This window comes from Lampris incognitus, chromosome 7 (assembly GCF_029633865.1).
Source record: "Lampris incognitus isolate fLamInc1 chromosome 7, fLamInc1.hap2, whole genome shotgun sequence".
In the NCBI taxonomy this organism is placed as follows: Eukaryota; Metazoa; Chordata; class Actinopteri; order Lampriformes; family Lampridae; genus Lampris; species Lampris incognitus.
Window position 1 is genome coordinate 30,404,874 of NC_079217.1, and position 24,693 is coordinate 30,429,566.

The 24,693-nt window shown below is 39.5% G+C and overlaps 1 protein-coding gene across 1 annotated transcript in view; it reads right to left on the bottom strand.

Annotated features, from left to right (window-relative positions):
• Positions 1-2,664: 2,664 nt before the first annotated feature.
• Positions 2,665-24,693, bottom strand: part of kirrel3b (kirre like nephrin family adhesion molecule 3b) — a 137,357-nt gene continuing 115,328 nt past the window's right edge. The window contains exons 10-16 of the mRNA XM_056282841.1: positions 16,023-16,123; positions 13,205-13,403; positions 11,823-11,930; positions 7,900-7,983; positions 7,476-7,585; positions 5,488-5,574; positions 2,665-3,126 (exon numbers count right to left, since the gene is read on the bottom strand). Of these exons, the coding sequence (XP_056138816.1) occupies positions 2,665-3,126; positions 5,488-5,574; positions 7,476-7,585; positions 7,900-7,983; positions 11,823-11,930; positions 13,205-13,403; positions 16,023-16,123 (1,151 nt within the window). The remainder of the gene's footprint in view (positions 3,127-5,487; positions 5,575-7,475; positions 7,586-7,899; positions 7,984-11,822; positions 11,931-13,204; positions 13,404-16,022; positions 16,124-24,693) is intronic.

Consider the following 24,693-nt stretch of genomic DNA (forward strand, 5'->3'; position numbering starts at 1 on the left):
AAAAAAAAAGAATGAAATTATTGTCTGACTGTACAATATTGATGCCACGGGGATTTCTTTAACTCTAATATAGTGAAAACTGACTGAAAAAGGAAGAAAGACAGCAAAAATTATATACAGAAAGAAGACAGCATTAGAGATTTATATACAGTGTGCTAAGTGCCAAGCTGGATTATCAGCTTTGAAACAGAGCTTTTTGTCTTAAACTGTACAATGGGTACCAATCCATTTGTAAAATTAGAGTCCAAACCACTGCCCCTCAAGTGAAAAGCTCCATCCAAATACCTTGAACATAATCATATGTAAAGTGCTTACAGCAACAACTTGCCTTTGTTGAAAATGCTATGCCTCCTGTTTCATGGTCAAGAAGCGCATTGTTTTACAAACTTTCAGGATCATGTCAACCAATGCATTACCATTTTGAAAACTACCTAATCCAATGACCCTATCATGCAAGAAATTATACCTCAAATATGTCTCAGATCGACAAATTAGATATGACATTACTAAGTCAAAGGTACAATGATTTATTATAATATGCTGCCGTTCCTGGAAATACATTTTAGCCTCCAAAGATAGGATCACATACAGATCAGGCTGATTCCAAATCAAAGCATGAAAGCCCACAAATGTTTAAATGGTTTTTAAACCTTTTAATGACTGAAACACATCGATGTAATTATAAGATGTAGTTGTGGGAGGATGGCTTGTATGACTTTCAGATACGATACTTAAATTGCAGCCCTTATCAGTCACAGTCTGGATTCAGATAGATTTAGGCAACACAATGGGCTATGGACAAAAGGTAAAGGTTCTACTGTTAACTAGTTTAAGTTTACAACTCTTGTGTCGAGAAACACCATGGAACATTCACATATTGAATGGTGTTTCTCCTACTTTGCCCTTTTGTTTTGCAAATTTCACTTTGGAAGAAAATTACAACCAAAACTGTAGCGATCTATCATAGAGTACAGTGCTCTCTAATGCAAAAAGAACCACATCTCCAGTGCATAATTTGTGTTGAACAATGAGACATGTCTATGCATGAGTGAGAAAGCCCTCAGTCATACTGATATGTCATATAACATATGAGTGCTTGTGTGGTTATTTGATGAAGTGTTTGTTTCCGTGTCTTTACTTCCAGCTAAAATAAATACAGTGTCAGTGAAGAGAATTATCAATCCAATTTCGTGTATGTCCCATACGATGCAAAAATATGATGCTCATTCAAAAAAGTCAGTGTGTTACCACTGGCTCCAGGGTAGCCAAATGAATAGCTGATGTCAAACCAAACAAAATATATTTTCTTGTTTGCTTCCTTTGTCCTTTTGTCAGCAGTAAGATCAGAGTTAGGTGTACAGTAAGGATGCACTAAGCTCCAGAGTAAACAGCGATACTGACAACAGCAGTGGGATATCCACACAAACAGAAGCTTGGCTCGGAACTCTTGTTTACTTTTCATTCGGCAAAGTACCCTCGCGGATATGGCGGATGATCTGTGATATTAGCAGGAGAGACCTCATCTACAGGTACAACAAATGTTAGAGTTTGGAAGCTTCCCTTGCCTATATCTTGTAGCTGCAATGGTGTCCTAAATTTGATGCCACTATGGAGGCTGCAACTCCCCATCAAAAGGAAAACTCGCATGACTTTCTCTCCTAGTCAAAGTTTGTATCAGCAGCAATTCAAATAGACCCCTCAAGACAAAATATGTGACTGAGGGGGGAAGGATTGCTAATTTCTCATTTGGATTCCTTTAAATGATTGAAATCAAACTAAATTGGATGCTAGAAAAGGAATGTGAGATGCATAATGCAACTGATACCCCTTCATCTCAGAAAGGCAAACTGTATAGTGATAACTACAAGCTTTAAAATGAGATCTCAGCTGCTCTTATCTGCTCAATTCAGAGGCCTAGATGCTGCCGTGTAGAGGACACAGTGATCTCTGTAGTTGTTTAGCAAGTTCGTGGGCACATGGGAAGTTTAACTCCACCTGCAGAGGGCAGAAGTTTTGACAAGACAAGTTCAACATATAGTGAGGGCAGGGAGGGAGCAACTTGGGAAGGAGGAACTTTAACAACATATGTATTTGCACATTAGTGTTTGTGCATAAAACTACAAGAGAGCAGTGAGATTTTGCCTTGCACTCTTCCTCGTGCTGTATTGAGTGCCTCAGCGCTCATAATGTAAATCTCCATTATTTTGAATGTCAATCTACAAAGGGCAGAAGGTCCCATGCCAGAACAGCTGATTGTCAAATGTGCCCTTGTTGTATTTGTGTTCTAACAGTCCAGTAACCCCGAAGCCAACAATCAAGTTTTAATTGTTCACATTCCAAAATTGTTTTCTCTATATTGGCAAATAACCCCTGTGGCATATTTCTGATCATGGGGTAAAAAAAAGAAAAGGTTTGTGGGTTAATGATAACAAATATGTATGGAAATAAGGCTTGTTGATCCATTTGTTGGGGTATTAAGAAGTCCAAATAAGTCAAATGGTGAATAAATACCAGCCAGTTGCTGTATCTCCATGCTTCCAGGAGAAAAATATGACAACTGTAAGCAGTAAGTCCAACTTTTAACCACTGGGAGGTGATTCTTTCATAGTTCGAACTCTCCTGGCTTGCTGCACCGGTCTCACATGCCCTACCGCCCACTGTTGGTCAAACATGGGTCTGCATGCGCTTCTGGAGGGGCCTGGTGAGATCTGAATTCTGTGACGAGGACTGAGAATAGTGTGAGGAGGAGGAGGCCGATGCCTTGCTGTCTTTGTCCAGCTGCACATAGCCGTCCTGTTTGCTGTAGCTGCTCACACTGCTGTCACACTGCGTGTCGATGAAGGAGCTGGAGTCGCTGAGTGAACCCCGCTGGAACTCACGCTCACAAAGTTCGATGGAGCTGCTGCCCATGCCCAGCACGAAGCGCTGGCTGTAGTCATACAGACGGTTGGGGCCCGCACCCAGAGTGGAGTAGATATTGGTGAAGGACATACCGGTTGGTACTCGCTGCTTTCCCAGAGTACCGGTGTTGCCTGTGCTCCTGGCCTCAGCAGACTGATTTCCTGCCATGGTAGGGGTGTGGTGCTCCTTAAAGGTGTTCACACTGTAGTAGCCATTGGTAGGGTCCTGGTGAATATCATATAGGGGGAGGAAAAAAAGAAAATAATTTAGCTTAAACTATTATTATTTGGGAAAGTATTGTGTGACATTTACAATGGCTTTGTTTTCCTTTCTTTAAATTCCCAGTAGTAGCAGATCTAAAAACAAACAGACAGTACATCTCTAGAAAAAATAAAATAAAATAAAACCATCCCTCTGTTTATATGTATTTATTCCTCTTGAAGTATAGCAAGATTCAAGGCCAAACTGGCATTAATTTCCATTCAAAATGGAGAATAGATAAGAAAACAAGCGTTTGTGTTCATCACATTGAAAACGAGAATCAACAAAAACAGTGGCAAAGCTTAAATCTTAGAGTAATAATTTACTCAACCCCTCATAACCTTAAAATTGTGTTACTTGCTAATTAAGTGGGCTTTGATGATGCAGAGTTTGGCATACAACACGTCAACACAAAATTCACTCATATCCCAGTCTTAATTGGACCCGTAATGATTGCCGTGTCTGTAATTCCGTGTGTGCACAGAAAATGGCCGCCAAGGGCACATCTGCCATATTCCTCTTCTGTCTGCTGAACCCTGTGTGCCGTGCTGTTGCTAAGGTTTCAGTTAGTGCACTACAAGTATTTGTATACATGTGTGTGTGTGTGTGTGTGTGTGTCTGTCTTTTTGTGAGCGTGTCTGTGTCTGAATAGATGTGAATGTCAAAGTGAGAGTAGCACAAAGCCAAATCCCAAAAGAAGGATGCTAATCATTAGGAAATGAAACAGCCCCCCGACAACCTTAAGAGGAGCCTCGTTATGTTCACTGCGTCATTAGACAGCTGACTGGGGAGATTGTTTGTGTGTAGACCTTGCCTCTCACTCAGTCCCCCCCCCCCCCCCCGTCCCATTCACACTCAACACTCATCAACCACCACAGCAAAAGCTGGCCCCTGATGGCAGCAGGTAGAGCAGACCGAGATTACACAACAAAGACTCCAAGGTGCTTGTGCTGACATAGATTTGGAGAATAGCATAAGATAGAGAGAGAGAGAGAGAGAGAGAGAGAGAGAGAGAGAGAGAGAGAGAGAGAGAGAGAGAGAGAGAGAGAGAGAGAGAGAGAGAGAGAGAAAATAAGGATGTGTTCAGTGGCGCTGGCTGGATTGGAGTAGCTGTGATTAACCTGACTGGATGTCATCTAAGTGTAGCTGCTCTTATAGCATCATAATGACATCCCACATCTGTGTCATTCAAGTAAATATGACATACATGTTTCTGAGGTTACATCTTTTGTTTTACGATGGTGGAAATAATCCACACATTCTGCTATTCAAGATATTTTTGCATGGAAAAGACTATTAAAGTGTCACATATGACAGTGCTGTTGGGAATAGAAAAAGAAAAAAAATTGTTTAGAGTATTTCATTTTGAGTGATTTTACAAGGATGTTTATTATCAAAGTGCAATAATGACATGGGTGGCTAGGGTGTGAATAGTAAATTAACAATTATAATACATGATTGGATTCTACATGTGTTGAGAGATTACGAGTCATTTATTATTTCAAAACTACCCATCATTAGGTCAGACAGATTTCTATCCAATTTGTCTTTCAAGAGCTAAACACAAATCCACATTGCATACAGACAAGGCTTGAATATACGCTAAATTCTACCTCTTGTTTTAGACTAAATTGATATCAAGCTAGTAATATGCAGACTTATTTGAAGACTTGTTTGCTTTGTTTTTATTTCTTAATCTCAGTCGAAATGGAAACCAACAATTCTTTCACAGTTTCTGGTGACTTTCATATAGATGGAGATAAAAAAGGGTCTTTCAGTTGTTAGCATTTAAAACAATTCCACCTTATAATATTTCAGTATTTAAGATAAAATCCTGCAAGTTATTTGGAATGCTTTCTACTTCTCACAACTCAACCAGTGTGTGTGTGTGTATGTATGGTGAGGTTATTGTGCTTTCACAGTCAACATGATGGGCTGAGAGCAAGATAAGACTTTTTAAATTCCACGTAGAATACTTTAAATTATGTTTGAATACAAAATGCATATTTAACAGCACTGACTCTCGGACATTAGAACTTCAGGGCTCACAGCTTCTGTTTTTTTTTTTTGCATCACCTTTGATGATGGCCTAATTAATCACATTAGAACTTTAATGGGATTCATTTTGCCTCTGGCCTTATTCTTGCCAGAGCAGTAGTGGCGGAAAGGGGATTAGTGCATTTCAGCCATATTGGTCCTTGAGTTAAAAACCTGGGGCAAAAAAATCTTCAATATCCACTTCTCCTCTCTCTCTCTGCACGTTACTTTCGTCTTCCCTTCCTCACGCTTTTTTTCTCTTTCCCACTCATTGATCATCATTTGTACCTTGATGTGCTGATATTCCTTTTCTTCCTCCTGTAATACCTCGAGCTGCTTCAGAACAGATTCCTGCTGAAACTCCCCTCGTTCAACCTATCGGGGAGAAGTATGACATGAATTGATGCGGTTTTTCAACGTCATTCATTCAGTCTTGAGACATTCTAGGATGGAAGAATTTCACTCTGTGAAAACTAAATATTATTCAGACATGTTCCTCCTTCACTCTTTCACTCAGGGCTAGCAAGGAGCATTAATAATGTATCCACGAATCTCATTTCTTTTACAAAATGCAGATTTGTAGGGTATCTGAGTTTATTTCCCTGCAGTAACATTAATGCCTATTAAGTGATATGGGAGAAAAGTGTAATCTAAGACCTCTTTGCTGTAACCAGGCACGCCATCGGGCATACTGCATGAAAACCACAACAGTTGTGCGGCTTCAATAGAGAAGGCAGTGTTAAAAAGACCTTGAGGAGACAGGCTCAACATGAGGCAAAGTAAAGAAAAGAGGTAAAAGACCAGGCCAGGTGGCGTAGTATCAGTGCAGCCAATACTAAAGTTCATTAGGAGAAAAGTAAATAACTAAGTCAAGGAGAAGACCCGGTTTAATACCCATGTCGATACAGATGTAACCTGACATAAGGTATTCTGATGGTTGTCAGCATCATCAAAGCCACTATGTACTGAGGCCTGCACTGTAGTTGAATGGTACAGTTTTGAATAAATAGTATTGCTGAGTATAGGCCTTTTGCCTTGATCATGCAGGATAAACTAGCTACATGCCTTAAGTTAAAGGATATGCTGTGCTTCAGACATTTCACAAAGGGAGGCCAGTGCTCACAACGTGGGACCAACCACGTGAACAGGTATCAGGAATCAGGAAGCCATTTCTCCCAGTCCACAGCAGTGAAAAGCAAAGACAAAAACACATCCAAAAACTACAAGAACCACAAGAACACACATATCCAAACTAACACATATATCTAATCTAAACTTAAAAATAAATAAATAAATAAATAAATCACTGTCCAAGGGAGCAAACGCCAGCCAGGATGGCTGTTGGAACTACCAGTCTGCATGGACTAACAGCTAGCTTAGCCTGCCCCATTTCCGCATCCTGTCAGACTGCCCTTGGTGTTTCCTCCTTGGGCACAACTCCAGGCAGGGGCCGTGATCCCTGGGCCCACCGCACGAAGCAGACCAAGCTCTCCCAGTCAATCCAGCACCAGCTCTCCCAGCCAGACACCCTCGACACACCTCCCCGCACTCCACACGATGACATCAAAAACACCACAGTCAACGCCAGGTGAGGCCACCGCCAGACCGCCCTCGGTGTTATCAGAACTGCCGATCTGCATAAGCTAGCAGTTAGCTTATCCTGCCCTGCTTCCACATCCTGTCAGACCGTCCTCGGTGTTAACTCCTCGGGTGCAGCTCCGGGCAAGGCCTTGGTCCCTGGGCCCACAGGATGCAGCAGACCAAGCTCTCCCAGCCGATCTAGCGCCAGCTCTCCCAGCCATCAAACAAAGACAAAACTTAGACGCAGACGTGGACAAAGACACTGCATGGACAGTACTGGGTTGGGCTACCGCAAATGTGAATTTGCGCTGCCATCTTCTCACACTGGTACTGGGTGAAGCCGCTGTGAACGTGAATTCTCGCTGCCATCTTCAATGACACTACACTACAAGTATTTGGGCAGTTGACCTGAGCTAACCCGAAGGACGCATCGGAGAACAGTTAACTAACTGTTCAGTGAAATCTGCTAAGGCTAATATTTTGAAACAGTCTTTGTCTTCTTTCATCTGCATGCCATTATTCATAAAGGAACTTTTTTTACAGGGAACTCAACAATCAGAGCACACCTTGTTGCAAATAGGTATTTGATATCTTTCTATAAGAATTGAACAGACAAAGGTAGTATTCTGTTTTAGTGACAACAGGAGCAAAGTGAAGTGAAGTGAAAAGTAGTATACTTTGACACTCACACTCACCATCAGTTGTTTCATGGAGGTATGTTCTTCATTCTCTCGTGCCACATTGTGGTCTTTGTGTACGATTTCCACTCTGATGTCATTTTTTGCAGACACAACTCCTTTTAGATCTGGTAGAAAGAAACAAATGAGACATATATTTCAATAAGCTGGATAAACAACCCAGTGTATGTGTTGATACAATAATTGTCCCCAATGCATTTTACAATACTACAAAATTTAGCAAGATCTATGGGTTTGGTTTCTAAGATCCACTCTCATCCATTTCCTGGAAACAATACAATGCATTATGAATCATTTGTTTCCTTCCTGCCAAAACAAGATTATCTTTTGCTGCATACATATGCAATCTTACACAGCCTTCCACGGTTGCTCATTCTGGTGGGGACAATGCTGATTATACTGTCATATAACAAAGTCTTACTTTCTGTCTTAATTTTGCTTGCAAGTTCTCTCTGGTGTGCACAGATGGAGATGGGCAGTGAGGGCATAACCAGGTGTGCGTCCTCTGTGGTATACAGACAATAAACATGCTGAGGGGATCATGAGCACAATTTGCTTCTTGGAAAGCTATCTCTAACCTGGGTTGCTTGGTGCAGGGATGGGTGGCAGTGAATACACTGCAAAAACCATCATCATAAAAACTATTTGGCTTAGCTTTGAATTTTAAAATGCAATTTTTTTCTGAAAAGAATAACATGAATAATAAATATGCATATGCCTTGGACTGTCATAACTTCATCTGTTTGACTCCGTGAATCCTTTTTAAATCAAGTGATTTGCTCTTGATACTGGCTGAGTAATCTATATGTCACTTTAGTAAATCATCACGTGGTTCAAGAAAGTTCTCAAATCACATAAAGCTGCATTATATACGTGAGGATTAATGTATTTCCATCAAGTGATTTCCTCTCAAAAACAAAATTAGTTTCTAAAACTCAAAACTAAATTCAAATTGCTTGTATGGGTGGAATTTTTTTTTTGTTGCAATAATGAACAATGAATGTAGCCTTAATTGGGAGTGCTTAGACTGAAATTGCATGGCCTGCTTTATCACATTCCTTCCTCTACAGCGCAAAAGTGGTTCATCTAAACAAGTGATTTTATTTTGGCTTAAGTCTCACAATAAAACTTCATGCAACATTATCTGCGACACATGTTTTCTTGAAACAAGTAGCAAATCTTAGAAAAATATTTTTCACCCCACATGTTTTAATGGTCCTCATGTATCAAGCAGGATACAAACACATGTCTTTACCAACATCTAAATTAATTAGTGCTATCTACTTGCTCTTTTAGTCTTAAAGGGATTATATTGATCAGGGACTGTATAAATTATAATAATTTACATAGAAAGTAAAAAGTTTAGGCAAGTTGGCGTTGACTACTTAAGAAGTGCCAATGAAAAATTTAATTGCATACCCAAATTAAATCAGGTTTTGTGTCTTTAAAATAAGAGCCGAGAAGCAAATAATAGACTTCAATTAGCACAAACAAATGTCTGGCTATCAAAGAGGCAAAGATACCTTATGCTTAAGGTTGGCAATGGCTGACCTCACACTACATGAGGATTTAACGAATGGGATGCTGAACGCTGAACTTAAAAACCAGATCTTTTACAACCATCGCAAAGGCCAGGGATACATACACCTGTTGTTAGATGTGATCTGGTGCATTGGAACTGCTAGATACAACCTCAGCTCAGGTGGCATTGATGTGTCTCCAAGTGAAACTTGCATGTGAACTCTGTAGTTAATGTGAGATCAGATTTAACAACCCCCCCCCCCCGGCCAATATTATACTTAAGAAAAATGTTGTTGGGTTTATTTTATTTCTGTGAGAATGTTCCAGCTTGGACTGCACAGTGGTATCTGACCATAGCACTGTGAGACACTGTGAGTCTCCACAGCACCGCGCCATATGTGTTCCTCCATGTTTCTACAAGTTTGTGGGGGCTGATGCAGAAATATAATGGAAAACACATCAATGGGGTATGGTAAATTAATGATATTGCTTAGAATATCCATATTGTGGCCAGATTTATGTCCACATATACTGAGATTTGATAACAATGCGAGCAAGGTCACTTAAATATGAGGTTTTTCAGATTGGATCTCAGTGTAGCCAACTTCCATCCCGAGAACGTACATACCTGACAGTTAATGCATTCTGGTGTGATCGGATGCACCAGGTCACACTGAAATGACAGGTATAAAGATGGACAAAGATCCTTTGCCAATCCTCTGTTGTGGACTACTGGGATGGTCTTAAAATGAAGCACGGTAAGATTCTGGCATTTTGTATCTGTCTATGAGCTGCACAATCCCTTATGTGCTAAATGTCATCTATTGACTTTTAATAGAGAATATCAGATTTTGCCTTGTCACACAGGAACAAACTGCAGCAAAGCAAGGCTTTTTCAGCATTGTTGAAACATTTATTCAACAAGGTTGGTGATCCAGAGCAAATTGTGATATGACTGACTAATGTGAAATATCCCTTGGACTAAATATATTATTGGATAGGAGGATTATAATATAAATGTATTATCTGAAACGTGATATACTCTAAATGTAGAAATATATTTGTGGAATTATTTTCTTCTTTTTTTTAAATTTTGATATACTTTATTAATCCCTGTGGGGAAATTCATGCCCTACATTTAACCCATCCTAGCTGTGTAGCTAGAAGAAGTGGGCAGCGGCAGCAACCGGTGACCAACTCCAGTTCATTTTCCATTTCCTTGTTCAGGGGCACAGACAGGAGTATTAACCCTAAAATGCATGTATTTTTGATGGTGGGGGAAACCGGAGCACCTGGAGAAAACCCACTGCAGACACAGGGAGAACATGCAAACTCAACACTGAAAATTACATGGGATGACCCCCGAGGTTGGACAACCCTTGGTTTCGAACCCAGGACCTTCTTTCTGTGAGGTGACAGCGCTAACCATTGGGCCACCATGCTGCCAAACAATTTTTTTTAATATATATATATATATATATATATATATATATATATATATATAGACAGGTATTTTTGTCTGGAAAAGGCATTTGTGGATTAATATACTTGCAATATTTGACAGACGTGCACATCATGTTCTCTGCATTTATTTATCGTTTCTTTGCATTTACTGAATTTTGAAACAAACCTGATTCGATAAGCAAGACATATCCCTCTATTAAATGTACAGTTGCTGCTTTGCCTGTATACAATACACTTTAATATTTTATTACATTTTCAATGCTTTCCTCTAGTTTTTAGATGTGAAGCACCCCATGAACCTGGTTTCTAACTCACTCACTCACAAACTAACTTTAGTCTCGCGTTTAGCTGTACCATCTGCATAGATTCGGGGGTGGGGCAAACATTTTTTAGGAAACATTTTTGTGAGTGCATCTAAAATGTCATGCTGTTATAAAACGTTAAATATTTTTGCAGTTTTTGTAAATATGTTATAATCCTCATTTTTCATAAAATTGGCGAAAACTATTTTTTTCTGCACCCCCTCAACTCTTCCCTCTTAGCCTGTCCCTTGTCTTCTGTCACTTGGTATTGTGCATGTGGTTTCATTCCAGGTATGGTTTCACAGAAATGCCACTGAGAGATGCAAATAAGACATTCTCTATCACCTCTAATGTACTCAAACACATCTTTTGATCAAAGTTTAAAAGTGCTTCTAATGTTCAACTGCTTTGCTGGGGTGTTGTTTACCTAACAACATGTTTCAGATGAGCTAACCTTAGCTCCATTGAACTGCTGCAAAAACATCTGTTTTATAATGTCAACAAACTCAACACAATATTCTGTTCACAACAAAATCACAAAACAATTGTGCTTCACATCTAACACATTGTGTATAATTTGTTGTTCCTTCAAAATATGTGTATGTCTAGTTCAGTTATGCTGCTGCTAACACTACCAAATGAATTGTGCTTTAAGTCTTCATTCTTTTCCATCCATCCATCCATTATCTGAACTGCTTCTCCTGCTCTCAGGGTTGCAGGGATGCTGGAGACTATTCCAGTATATGGAAATGTATGGGTATCACTTATTGATCAATAATCAGTAGTACCATGAATGCACTTTTCAATTCCTAGGAATATGTATAAATCGACATATGAACGTAAATGCAGTGTGCCAAATTGTATTAAAATCAAGGCAAATAATTCCACCCTATAGTAAAAATTTTCCTTTTTCAAAGACTGTAAGACCTAATATGATATAAAATGTCCTCCCGATGAACAGTTTATTAGTTTATTGCAGTGTGGTGGAGGACCATGTCTTGTGATTTGGCTGTGCCATGCATACTATGGTGGAGTTAGCTGGGAACAAGAAACATACTTCTCTGGGATCGCGTGCAGCAGAATGCTCCAATGGTGCCCATTAGGACTATGAATGCCACAAAGGCTCCCACAGCCACGCCAATGATGACCGCTACCGGGAGAGATTCTGAAAAGATCATCAAAAGGACATGTCCTTCTACAATAAAATATTGCAAAGTCCTCCTACATATACAGTCACTTACGTATAGAACAGTACAGCACAGGATCTACAAAACCCACAGAGGCCGTCTCCCTCCCAGACGTATGTACACACCCACCCACACACACACACACACACCATCTGTTTCTCTTCATCTTGGACTCTTTTTCTCACTTTTTTCCAACATGCACAAAAGAAGCGGGAATGTACTTTATCTGACTCATATTCAATTAATTGTACAATACCTTATGGGCAGAACTGCCTGAAATGAGTTTATGGTCCATATATCAAATTAAAAGCAAACTAAAATATATATATATATATATATATATATATATATATATATATATATATATATTGCTTTGCATTCCCAGTAAAAATATATTTTACTATCCTACCATCCAATAACTTTTCATTTACCCTAATTTATGTTAATAAGGGTATTTGACTGAGGGCTTTTATTTTTTTATTGAGTACCAAACAGAATGTAAGAGTGTATTGGTTTCAGTGTGGATGTATTTGTGTACACTATTGATACCTCTCGCTTTTTTAAGCAAAAGCAAACCAAGTGGTCTTCCTTTAGCAGCAAATCCTGTTTAATGTCTTTATTGATCTATGCCACTTTAATATAAGCAGCTTGTAAAATAATATTCTATATATGGTTTGTGAATAATGGGTGGATTTATTTTATAGTATTTTGACATACATTAAATGGAAAATATGGCAGTATTTATTCAGGAAAATTCTACATAGTGGGACTTTAAGTTAAAAATTGGGAATGTAATATTTTAGCAACTCCAGATGTTAGAGACTGTATTGTCAACTACTATATCTTACTTCATCTCCAAAGATGATTTTGTGTAATCTAGATTTTGTTACTACAGAACATGTAGATACAAACAATGTCTATAAACACGTGAATTTGCCAAACATTTTTGACCTTTCTGTTTCTCATTTTTAAAATTTGAAAAATAGATGACTTGTCCATTAAACACATAAACATACATACAGATACATTAATAAAATGTTGTGAGTGTCTTTCTGCTCCAAGAAACAGCTAGTTGTGCACACACACACATACACATATGCTGAAAGATGGACACATTCAGACACAAAAACAACAGAGATGTACATGCATCCAATCACAGTGACATAAACACACCAACATTCAAAACACCACTACTCCCTGCCACATTCTTTGAAGAAGAGGAAGATGGAAACTGCCGAACCTTGGCTCCCACCTTGTTCCTTGAGGCGTATGATCTCAGTGTCTGAGCCAAAGCTATTCCAGGCAGTGCAGTTGTAGATGGTCTGAAAGTCAGCGGGGACAATGTTACTCATGGTCAGCGTTGAGATCACACCCTCCTCTGTGCTGACTGTCTCCACCGTGTAGCGTCCAGACGTCCCAGACTCCAGCACTGTCTCCTTCCATGACCAGGCCTGAGGTGAGGGAAACAGAATGATAAAAAGGATGATAGTTGTTTTCTAACTGCTGTTATGTGAAAACAGTTATGGATTCTGCGGAGTTCTGTGGCAAATGCATCCTTTTGCAACTACAACAAGCTTGCTAAAAACATATTAGTAGCATGTTACAAACATTAGCTAAAACTTTTCATCAAAAGAACTATGGTCTGTGGGGACAAAGTCCAATTATCAGTAGACAGAATCCAATATTATTACTCAACACTACCACCACAAAAATAAGATGAAAGGTGAAGATTGCATAACTTTGCGGTTAATTTGTGAAATATTTAAAGCTACACTGTGCAAGTTTGGAACAGTAGCAGTGCTTGATAGCTTTGAGTGGTACTTCCTTGGTGTTATTAATATGTATTGTGAGGCTGTAGTAGCATAAAGCAATGAAAGCTTGAAGGCTAAGGCTTGATGTTGTTGATGTTCTGTGAGAGCGCTCTCTTCATTTGTTACTGACAATATGGTGAGACCAGATGGACACATGGTATGCAAGATGACTGTAAGAAGACCATTCACACCAGACCACCAGAGCACTTTAGCAGCAAAACTTGGTGTACTGAATTGCCAATGGGTGCAATTGCTCTGTTATAACTCAATAACATGCAATTGGTTCAAAATTGCCTTGTGTAGCTCCAAGTTAAGTTTACATTTTCAAAATGATTGAATTTTACTTCCCTTTAAAGGGTAAGTTAATCCTAGACAATTTTAGGGATTTTGCTGATCTAAAAAGGTTAAAAACCATATAAAGGTTAAAAACATGTCAGGCTAGTCTTGGTACTCTGTGATGTTACCATAGCAGGATAAACACAGCTGCAGCTAATAACATTAATAATGGACCTGTTTGATTTAGCATTCAGCATTGATGGACACACAGCCAGCAGTAACAACTGTAAATAGTACTGTCAATGCTTGTTCGTCCAACAGATCCATTATTAATGTTATCTGCAGCTGTGTTTATCCGGCTATGCTAACATCCCAGAGAACCAAGACCAGCCTGACATGTTTTTAACATTTCAGTGATTTTTAACCTGAATATGTCAACAAATTCACTGAAATGCTCTAGGAATTAGTTACTCTTTAAGTAGATACCACTCAGATAACAACATGATGGAGAAAAAAATATTCTCTAACCAAGTGTTGAAAAGGAATAAGTTTTATTGCACACATGTATGGAGGAGAAGACTGTCTCATACTTAAAATTTGGCATTTAATGGTGGATTTTATATAAAAACAGTCCCAAGAAGGGATACATTTTGGGTGCCACTAGTGTCTATCCAATTGTCTTGATGCATGCTCAATAATCCAGGTAATTAAAGCACAGAGAGCTGAATCAGTTCATCTGGACACAACATATGTAACTGATTGTTGGTTTCAGTCATTATGTAACTGTGCTGTTTATAAGGGTGAGGATACCTGCAGTCAGTTTAGACTGAAGAGGTCACTTGGATGAGTGATGAAACGTTTCTCTCAATGAACGTCGTATCCAGATGAACTGATTCAACTTCCTGTGATGCATAGCCAATGTTTAACTGTTGCATTGATGCTTTACTGCCACTGACTACTTTTCACTGAGAATTTTAAGGTAGGATGGGGGCACGAAATGTATGATAAAAAGAGGGTGATAACAATTTAAATGCACAGATTTACCCTTGATTTGATTATTTCTTCTTAAATGAAGCGAAAAAGCTATTGTTTTTTCACTTACTAGTTTCAAGAAGTTTCAAAATGATCTGCACAGTGTGTCATGTTTTTGGCTTAAAATAACTACAGCCAGTGGTTTTACTGACCCACAAACTAACCGGAACAGTTAACAAACAAAAATAGTACCATCTAGTTTCAATATTTTCTTGTGTTTTTGTCTGTTGACACATGTCAAGAAAAACTAGGCCTTTGCACTGACACTTTCATCCAGGATTAACATTCAAGCCCCAGTAGTGACTGCCTCTAAAGGCCTACCCATCAAATCAACTGGATATTAATTATGCAGCTGGGTTAATGTTGGGCATCACTATACCAAACACACATTATATGACAGTGCATGACAATTAAACACACACACACACACACACACACACACACACACACACACACACACACACACACACACAAATTAATAATCGCACAAAGAGCAGGTGGAAGATTAGGCTGTTTATCTAAGGTCCATAAATCTTAATGGGATCTGCACTAACAAAGAATAAGCATGAATTAAATGAAAAATTAAAGGCCTAAGCTTGCTATGCTTCATGCCCCCCAAGTCATAAAAAAAAACAAATGGCCATGAATGCTATTGCATTCATTAAACTGATCTTAGTTTGGGTGTAGTGTCCATGTTGAAACATTTGAATCAATAGAGCAATAAAGCTTTTACTGACTGACTGCATGAAGGTTTGACTGTCATCAAAAAGAACATTTCTATCAATCAGATATGGACGTGACAGAGTATGTCATTGCATATGTGATTAGCACTGCTATGTTGCCATGAAATACACATTTATGGTTTTAGCAGCAGATAGATATTTACTTGTTTTTGAATAACAAAGTACACTAAACTGATACTAAAGATAAAAAACATCCAAATTTACTTACGATACGATCTGGGGGTGGTGTGCTTCGAATAAAACATTTGATCTGTCCCTTTTCACCATGTAAAGCTTGCTGAGTCTGGGTACTGGAGATGGTAGGAGGCCCTGTGAGGGACATTTAGCAAAATAAACACCACTGTCACCCAAAAGTAAAATGAAACAACAATTATCACATTCATTTTCAGTTGGAGGACATTTTTACAATGCTGCTAAATCAAGTTATTTCGAATACATTCCAGTCAAATCAATATCTTGCTCTAATCTCCTCCCCAACCAAGGATACCTGAAGTTTTACCGTGATTTGGAGCTCCTGGGGAGGATTGCATTGTGGTTCGATACAACTGTGTCTTAGCCTTCAAGTACAATCCAACAAAATCCAGGCCAGGGCCGAATGAAGAGCATGAGTGTTGGCCCCAGACCTCAAATATGATTGGAGAAATAGTTGAAGATTTAGAGTGCTATGACTCCCCACAATGAGATAAGGCTTACAGTGGAGTGCTGGGTTATTTCTGTTGGGGAGTCTTCTCAGAATTATGGGGATGGAGGGGGTAAAAAAGCCATTGTGGAGAGCAATCACATTTGTCACCATGTTTCTCCACATTCAATTTGCTCAGAGGAGATTCAACCCTTCACCTCAGAGCAGGTTATCAGCTGACTGTCTATAAGCCACACTCCCTATACGAAGGGCTAGTGGTTCCCAATGTAGAAATCATTCTCTCCCCTTCAAACTTTCATGCTCTCAAACTTAGTTGGGTAAATCCCCACATATTCCTGGTATGTTTGAGTTGTACATGAGAAAATACACTCTGGAACATTTGTAAATCTAACCAAAATCCAGGGTTCTTTTTTTTTTTGGATTCCCCCCCAATTGTACTTGGTCAATTATCCCACTCTTCCGAGCTGTCCTGGTCACTGCTCCATCCCCTCTGCCAATCGGGGGGGGGGGGGGTCTGCAGACTACCATATGCCTCCTCCGATACATGTGGAGTCGCCAGCCGCTTCTTTTCACCTGACAGTGAGGAATTTAACCAGAGGAATGTAGCACGTGAGAGGATCCCACTATTGCCCCCAGTTCCCCCTTCCCTCTGAACAGGCGCCCCAACTGACCAGAGGAGGCACTAATGTAGTGACCAGGACACATACCCACATCCAGCTTCTCACCCGCAGACATGGCCAATCGTGTCTGTAGGGATGCCCGACCAAGCCAGAGGTAACACGGGGATTCGAACCGGCAATCCCCATGTTGGTAGGCAACGGAATAGACCACTACACTACCGGGACGTCCAAAATCCAGTGTTACTCACAATATGAGTCTACTTTGTTAAAGAGCTTATCAACACTGCAATTTTAAGACTGTCAAATGAAGTCTAAAAACATTCAGTGTACTAAATCATTATTTTTAGTGGTGACACAACAATTGTTCATCCACAGCAGTAAAAACTGATCACAAGCCAGCAGAGTCAGATGTCCCTGGGTTGTATGTCAATGACTGACGCAACAGCAAATGTGCAAAATTGTGAATAATGGCTGTACAGCTTGGCTTACTCAAACGCCCACCATGGGCACTGGAATCCAAGTTGCTAAATGGTAGAACATGTTCTCCTCTAAAGTCTGTTTTTAGAACTCATATTGATCATCTTGTGTTACATAAAATCTTTCAAAACTTGGCAAGAAACAGGGCCCCAACCTGGTCCCTGCTGGCAAGCGTCTTTGCCAGGTGAGCAGTCCGGCATATCAGTATGGGGGGGGGGCTCTCATAATAACAACACAGCCAACACACACATGCCTTGCATTATGCCTACTCACTGATGTAATAGGACTGAGCATTTTGCATAATGTAAGGTGGAATGCCCTAAGAAAAATGGCTCTCAGGGAACCAGACATGTCTCGATAAGTGCTGAGACTCATCTGGCTTTGGTGGTTACATCTGTCCCCTAGCTAACGATTTTTGACGAGATTTGGTTATGGAGAGCTGAGCTATTCAAGAGCTGCCAGTTCAAGACATCCCATTTGCCATTACCTATTGATGTGAGAAGAAGTTGCTAGAAATAATGAGGCACAGTGTGGTTGTGTACTTGATGTAGGCAGAGAACAGGGAGGAATATTATACAGACAGAGCTTTCTGCTAAAGTAGATTCAATGGGACATGAGTGATGGGAGACCTCTACTTCCAAGCACGGATTCTACAACTAATACAAGGCATGGTTATGGTAATCATACCCTTTGTATTGTTAAATGGGTTTTTGAACTGAAAAAAACAAAACAAAAAAAAAAAAAAAAAAAAAAAAAACAAAACAAAACAAGCATATGTCTGGTGAAGGTTAAGAGTGATTTTGTATCTTTCTGTGTGTGTGTGTGTGTGCGTGTTTGTGTGTGTGTATGTTTGTGTGCGTTTTTGTGTTTGTGTGTGAGTATGTATGTTTGTGTGTGTATGTGTGCATGTGTGTGTTTATGTGTGTGTGTGTTTGCATGTGTTTGTCTGTGTGTGTCTGTATGTTTGCGTGTGTGTCTGTGTTTGTGTGTGTGTCTGTGGAGCTGCTGGGTAGTAGTAATGGCTGGTAAAGAAGTTTCTTGATTAGTGGTACAACACAACTTCCATCTAGCTGCTGCTTACTGGGACCTCTCTGACGATACATAATTGCAGCTTATTACCTGTCACTTATTAGAATGAATTAGCATTTTAATGAGATTCTGACAGATGGAGAGTTGGTATGCTACGGCATGATGCTCCAAGGTTACTTCTTTTGCTACTGCTGTGGAATGGCTGCATTTACTCAAAGAAATGCATTTAGGAAAGACTTTAGTTTACCAACACGGGTCACTCCTTATAGTAGCATAGTATATATAGATATAGCATTTTTTTTCTGAAACCGTCAATGGTGTTGTTGTAAGTGCTCAACTAATGAGGAGCAGAATATCAATACAGATACAGGATTTAAAAAAAAAAACATTGCAGTACAGGCCTGTATTGTAATGTATTATTTTTTTCCTGTATCCGTGTTGATATATAAACTTAGCACAAAAATTAAGGAAATGTGTGTTTGGTAGATTATTTCATTGTTGTAACGATGCTTCTTGGCAGTAAATCTTATATCAGGCACCTGATTGTCAGCACCTGGGGTACCAGAAGCTCAAAACAAGAGTCAATAGTGACAGCAAAATATGCTGTTTGGCATTGGCAGAGAAGATTTGGCAAATTTTTCATGGGCGCAACCCACATACTCAGCTCTGCTGCTCATCCGCTCATCCCACAAATGCATGTTCCTTACAAATGTGGCACCATTTGAAAGGGAAATAAACAGGCCTTCCAACGGTATAAGATTTATTGCCAAGAAGCATTGTTACAACAAAGAAATAATCTACCAAACACACATTTATTTACTTTTTGTGCTAAGTATATATATATATATATATATATATATATATATATATATATATATATATATATATACACTCACCGGCCACTTTATTAGGCACACCTGTCCAACTGCTCGTTAACGCATATTTCTAATCAGCCAATCACATGGCAGCAACTCGATGCATTTAGGCATGTAGACATGGTCAAGACGATCTGCTGCAGTTCAAACCGAGCATCAGAATGGGGAAGAAAGGTGATTTAAGTGACTTTGAACGTGGCATGGTTGTTGGTGCCAGACGGGCTGGTCTGAGTATTTCAGAAAATGCTGATCTACTGAGATTTTCACGCACAACCATCTCTAGGGTTTACAGAGAATGGCCCGAAAAAGAGAAAATATCCAGTGAGCGGCAGTTCTGTGGGCAAAAATGCCTTGTTGATGCCAGAGGTCAGAGGAGAATGGCCAGACTGGTTCGAGCTGATAGAAAGGCAACAGTAACTCAAATAACCACTCATTACAACCGAGGCATGCAGAAGAGCCTCTCTGAACGCACAACACGTCGAACCTTGAGGCAGATGGGCTACAGCAGCAGAAGACCACACTGGGTGCCACTCCTGTCAGCTAAGAACAGGAAACTGAGGCTACAATTCGCACAGGCTCACCAAAATTGGACAATAGAAGATTGGAAAAACGTTGCCTGGTCTGATGAGTCTCGATTTCTGCTGCGACATTCGGATGGTAGGGTCAGAATTTGGTGTCAACAACATGAAAGCATGGATCCATCCTGCCTTGTATCAACGGTTCAGGCTGGTGGTGGTGGTGTAATGGTGTGGGGGATATTTTCTTGGCACACATTGGGCCCCTTAGTACCAATTGAGCATCGTGTCAATGCCACAGCCTACCTGAGTATTGTTGCTGACCATGTCCATCCCTTTATGACCACAGTGTTCCCATCTTCTGATGGCTACTTCCAGCAGGATAACGTGCCATGTCATAAAGCTCGAATCATCTCAGACTGGTTTCTTGAACATGACAATGAGTTCACCGTACTCAAATGGCCTCCACAGTCACCAGATCTCAATCCAATAGAGCACCTTTGGGATGTGGTGGACTGGGAGATTCGCATCATGGATGTGCAGCCGACAAATCTGCAGCAACTGCGTGATGCTATCATGTCAATATGGACCAAACTCTCTGAGGAATGTTTCCAGTATCTTGTTGAATCTATGCCACGAAGGATTAAGGCAGTTCTGAAGGCAAAATGGGGTCCAACCCGGTACTAGCAAGGTGTACCAAATAAAGTGGCCAGTGAGTGTATATACATATATGTATACACATACATACACACACACACACGTTTTGGATTTAATATGGGGATATCTGCAGCTGCACTAGTATTTGGATCGTTGGGGGTGTGTGTGTGTGTGATACTGTTATTACATGTGTATATACTGTCTGTAGGGGTCCTCATGGTAAACACCATGTTAGACCAACTGCTTCCGAGCTGCCCAGGGCACACAGTAAAGTAGCTGGGGAGAATTTATCCTATGGATCAGAGCTGCAAATGAAGACTATAATTAGACTGCTTTATCTCCCCGGCTTAGACTGCTGCTTGGATGAAATGTGGATCTGTGTGTGTGCAAGCGTGTGCCTGCGCGTGTTTGGGTTCCGTAAAAGGCTTCTTAAGTGTTTTCGTATCTGTGTGTGTGTGACTTTGCCACTCAGCATTTGTGATTAGAGAATTAACAGTGGGTGGAGGTGGGTGGCTGTACTACATCAGTGCTAGTGTAAGGGCAGATAGTCAAAATGTGACATGTTTTTATCCGATCAGTAGAGGAGATGTCAGTGACATATGATATTGTGTCCGAGGCCAGACCCCTCATTTCAATACAAAGTTAACACGCTAAGTTAAAGAACGACCAAGATGGTCATTATGACGGTTCTGGATTTTCAAAGTTCGATAACTTTGTGAAAAAAAAAGAAAAATATACAGACCTGCCACTCCCTGAATGCTCCTAAAATTGCATACATTTGCATTAAATGTTTTTTAGATCAATTGTACAAAAGAAGTTATGATAAGATCTACCTAAAATGACCATGACCGGTCAAAATGACCGCTCGTAATCTGTGCATGATCATGCACGTCATGTCACTATTCATGACGTGTGTTGGTCACATCATTTCCTTCGTGACGTTCATTGCTCTGTCCTAGAAAAAAAAACTAGCATGCTCCAGTGCAGAGTAATAGTCTAAACTGGATTTTTGATTATTTCCAACTTGTCTGGTTACAGACGCCATTTCAGACGAACCATGACCACCACCGAGACGCTGCAGTATTTACAGGCGTTGCACAGCGGCCATTTTAAATTGTTTGAAAAATAGTAGTAAATGTTAATTTTGGTGTCAGTCGTTTCTTAACAGACATACTAATATATGCAATGCATTAATATCTCAATTGGATATTTATATTGGCAGAATACAGGGTTTAAAAACCGGCGGTCATTTTGACTGCCCACTGTCCTTTTAGGTAGGAGTGAAATCCCGGTCGTTCTAGTGTTAAGGAAACCAACTGGGCATTAGTTTTGGATGATACTTTGACACTGCTGTGCATCCTTGCTGTATCTTATTGGTTTTGTTATTATTCCAGCTTTTTTTTTTTTGTACAACAAAACTGTATATTATCTTAGCAACATCAAATTTCTCTCAATAATTATTTTTTTAGAGTCCCAAGTTATGTGACTTTTCAGTTTAATTTTCACATATAAGAATTGCATTTTTATAATTTATCCATATATATTTACTCATATATTTTCGTAATGTGTGTGTGTGTGGTGTTAGTGTGTGTGTGTGTTAGTTAGTGTGGATAGCGGGACTGAAAACTAAAGCATTTATGATCCTAATTCTTTTTGGAGGTGGTAGGTATTGTTCCAGAGAGTAAGGGAAAAATATAAAAAAATTAAAATTATGCATAAATATGCAAAATATGCATTTTTCTAAAAATGGCTAAAAAACACTTTTCTCGGCATTTCAGATGATTCTGAGCATCTTTGATTTTTTCACCTATATAAAAAAAAATTTCGGGGACAAATGTTTTGGCATTATGCAAAATGCATTTTTGCAAAAATGCACTTATGATCCTAATTTTTTTTGGAGGTGGTAGGTATTATTCCAGAGAGGACCAGAAAAATAGCAGAAAATTAAAATAATTATGCATTATTATGCAAAATATGCATTTTCTAAAAATGGCTAAAAACCACTTTTCTCGGCATTTCAGATGATTCTGAGCAATTGGGGGGAGGGAGTTGGAGTGGGGGGGGGTTTAGGGGCAGGGGGAAGGCGGTTAGCTGGCAGGATGAAGAGGAGGGAGATTTAGACGGGTGGATAACCAAACCGCTACATTGTAGCGGGGTTCTTCTAGTATATATATATACACTACCGTTCAAAAGTTTGGGATCACCCAAACAATTTTGTGTTTTCCATGAAAAGTCACACTTATTCACCACCATATGTTGTGAAATGAATAGAAAATAGAGTCAAGACATTGACAAGGTTAGAAATAATGATTTGTATTTGAAATAAGATTTTTTTTACATCAAACTTTGCTTTCGTCAAAGAATCCTCCATTTGCAGCAATTACAGCATTGCAGACCTTTGGCATTCTAGCTGTTAATTTGTTGAGGTAATCTGGAGAAATTGCACCCCACGCTTCCAGAAGCAGCTCCCACAAGTTGGATTGGTTGGATGGGCACTTCTTTGAGCAGATTGAGTTTCTGGAGCATCACATTTGTGGGGTCAATTAAACGCTCAAAATGGCCAGAAAAAGAGAACTTTCATCTGAAACTCGACAGTCTATTCTTGTTCTTAGAAATGAAGGCTATTCCATGTGAGAAATTGCTAAGAAATTGAAGATTTCCTACACCGGTGTGTACTACTCCCTTCAGAGGACAGCACAAACAGGCTCTAACCAGAGTAGAAAAAGAAGTGGGAGGCCGCGTTGCACAACTGAGCAAGAAGATAAGTACATTAGAGTCTCTAGTTTGAGAAACAGACGCCTCACAGGTCCCCAACTGGCATCTTCATTAAATAGTACCTGTTAGAGCCTGTTTGTTCTGTCCTCTGAAGGGAGTAGTACACACCGGTGTAGGAAATCTTCAATTTCTTAGCAATTTCTCGCATGGAATAGCCTTCATTTCTAAGAACAAGAATAGACTGTCGAGTTTCAGATGAAAGTTCTCTTTTTCTGGCCATTTTGAGCGTTTAATTGACCCCACAAATGTGATGCTCCAGAAACTCAATCTGCTCAAAGAAGTGCCCATCCAACCAATCCAACTTGTGGGAGCTGCTTCTGGAAGCGTGGGGTGCAATTTCTCCAGATTACCTCAACAAATTAACAGCTAGAATGCCAAAGGTCTGCAATGCTGTAATTGCTGCAAATGGAGGATTCTTTGACGAAAGCAAAGTTTGATGTAAAAAAAATCTTATTTCAAATACAAATCATTATTTCTAACCTTGTCAATGTCTTGACTCTATTTTCTATTCATTTCACAACATATGGTGGTGAATAAGTGTGACTTTTCATGGAAAACACGAAATTGTTTGGGTGATCCCAAACTTTTGAACGGTAGTGTATATATATATATATATATATATATATATAGTATATAATTTTTTTTTTTACATGATGCTGGTCACATGGCTTGGGTCCTGGATTGTTCCGGTGGTGTCTGGACACTGCTTGGTATCCTGCACATCATATTCTTCATAAATTTTATAAGTCCATTATAACTGTGTTATCCTCTTTCAATGTTGTATTGTGTAAATTGCGTAAACACAACATCCATTGCACGTTGTCCGTCTTGGGAGAGAGATCCCTCCTCTGTTGCTCTCCCTGAGGACCCTTCCTATTTTTTCTCCCTGTTTAAGGTTTTTTTTTGTTTGTTTTTGTAGGGAGTTGTTCCTTATCCGATGAGAGGGTCTAAGGACACGATGTTTTGTTGCTGTTAAGCCCACTAGGGCAAATTTGTAAACTGTGATATTGGGCTATACAAATAAAATTGATTTGATTTGATTTTATTTAAACTTACAAAGATCCATTCGCATCCAAACATCGATGTTGTGTGCTACAGTTTACATGTTCTATCAATATTTCCATTTTATGTTGTGGTGGTATAGTACAACTAATGGCAGGTATCTTCATCATGATTCTCATCCTTGTTACATAACACATTTCAAAGACATTGTGCACCATTATAATCATAGTTACATCAGATATGCCCAAAACATTACTGGAGTATGGCACCTCCTGCTGAAAAAAAAAAC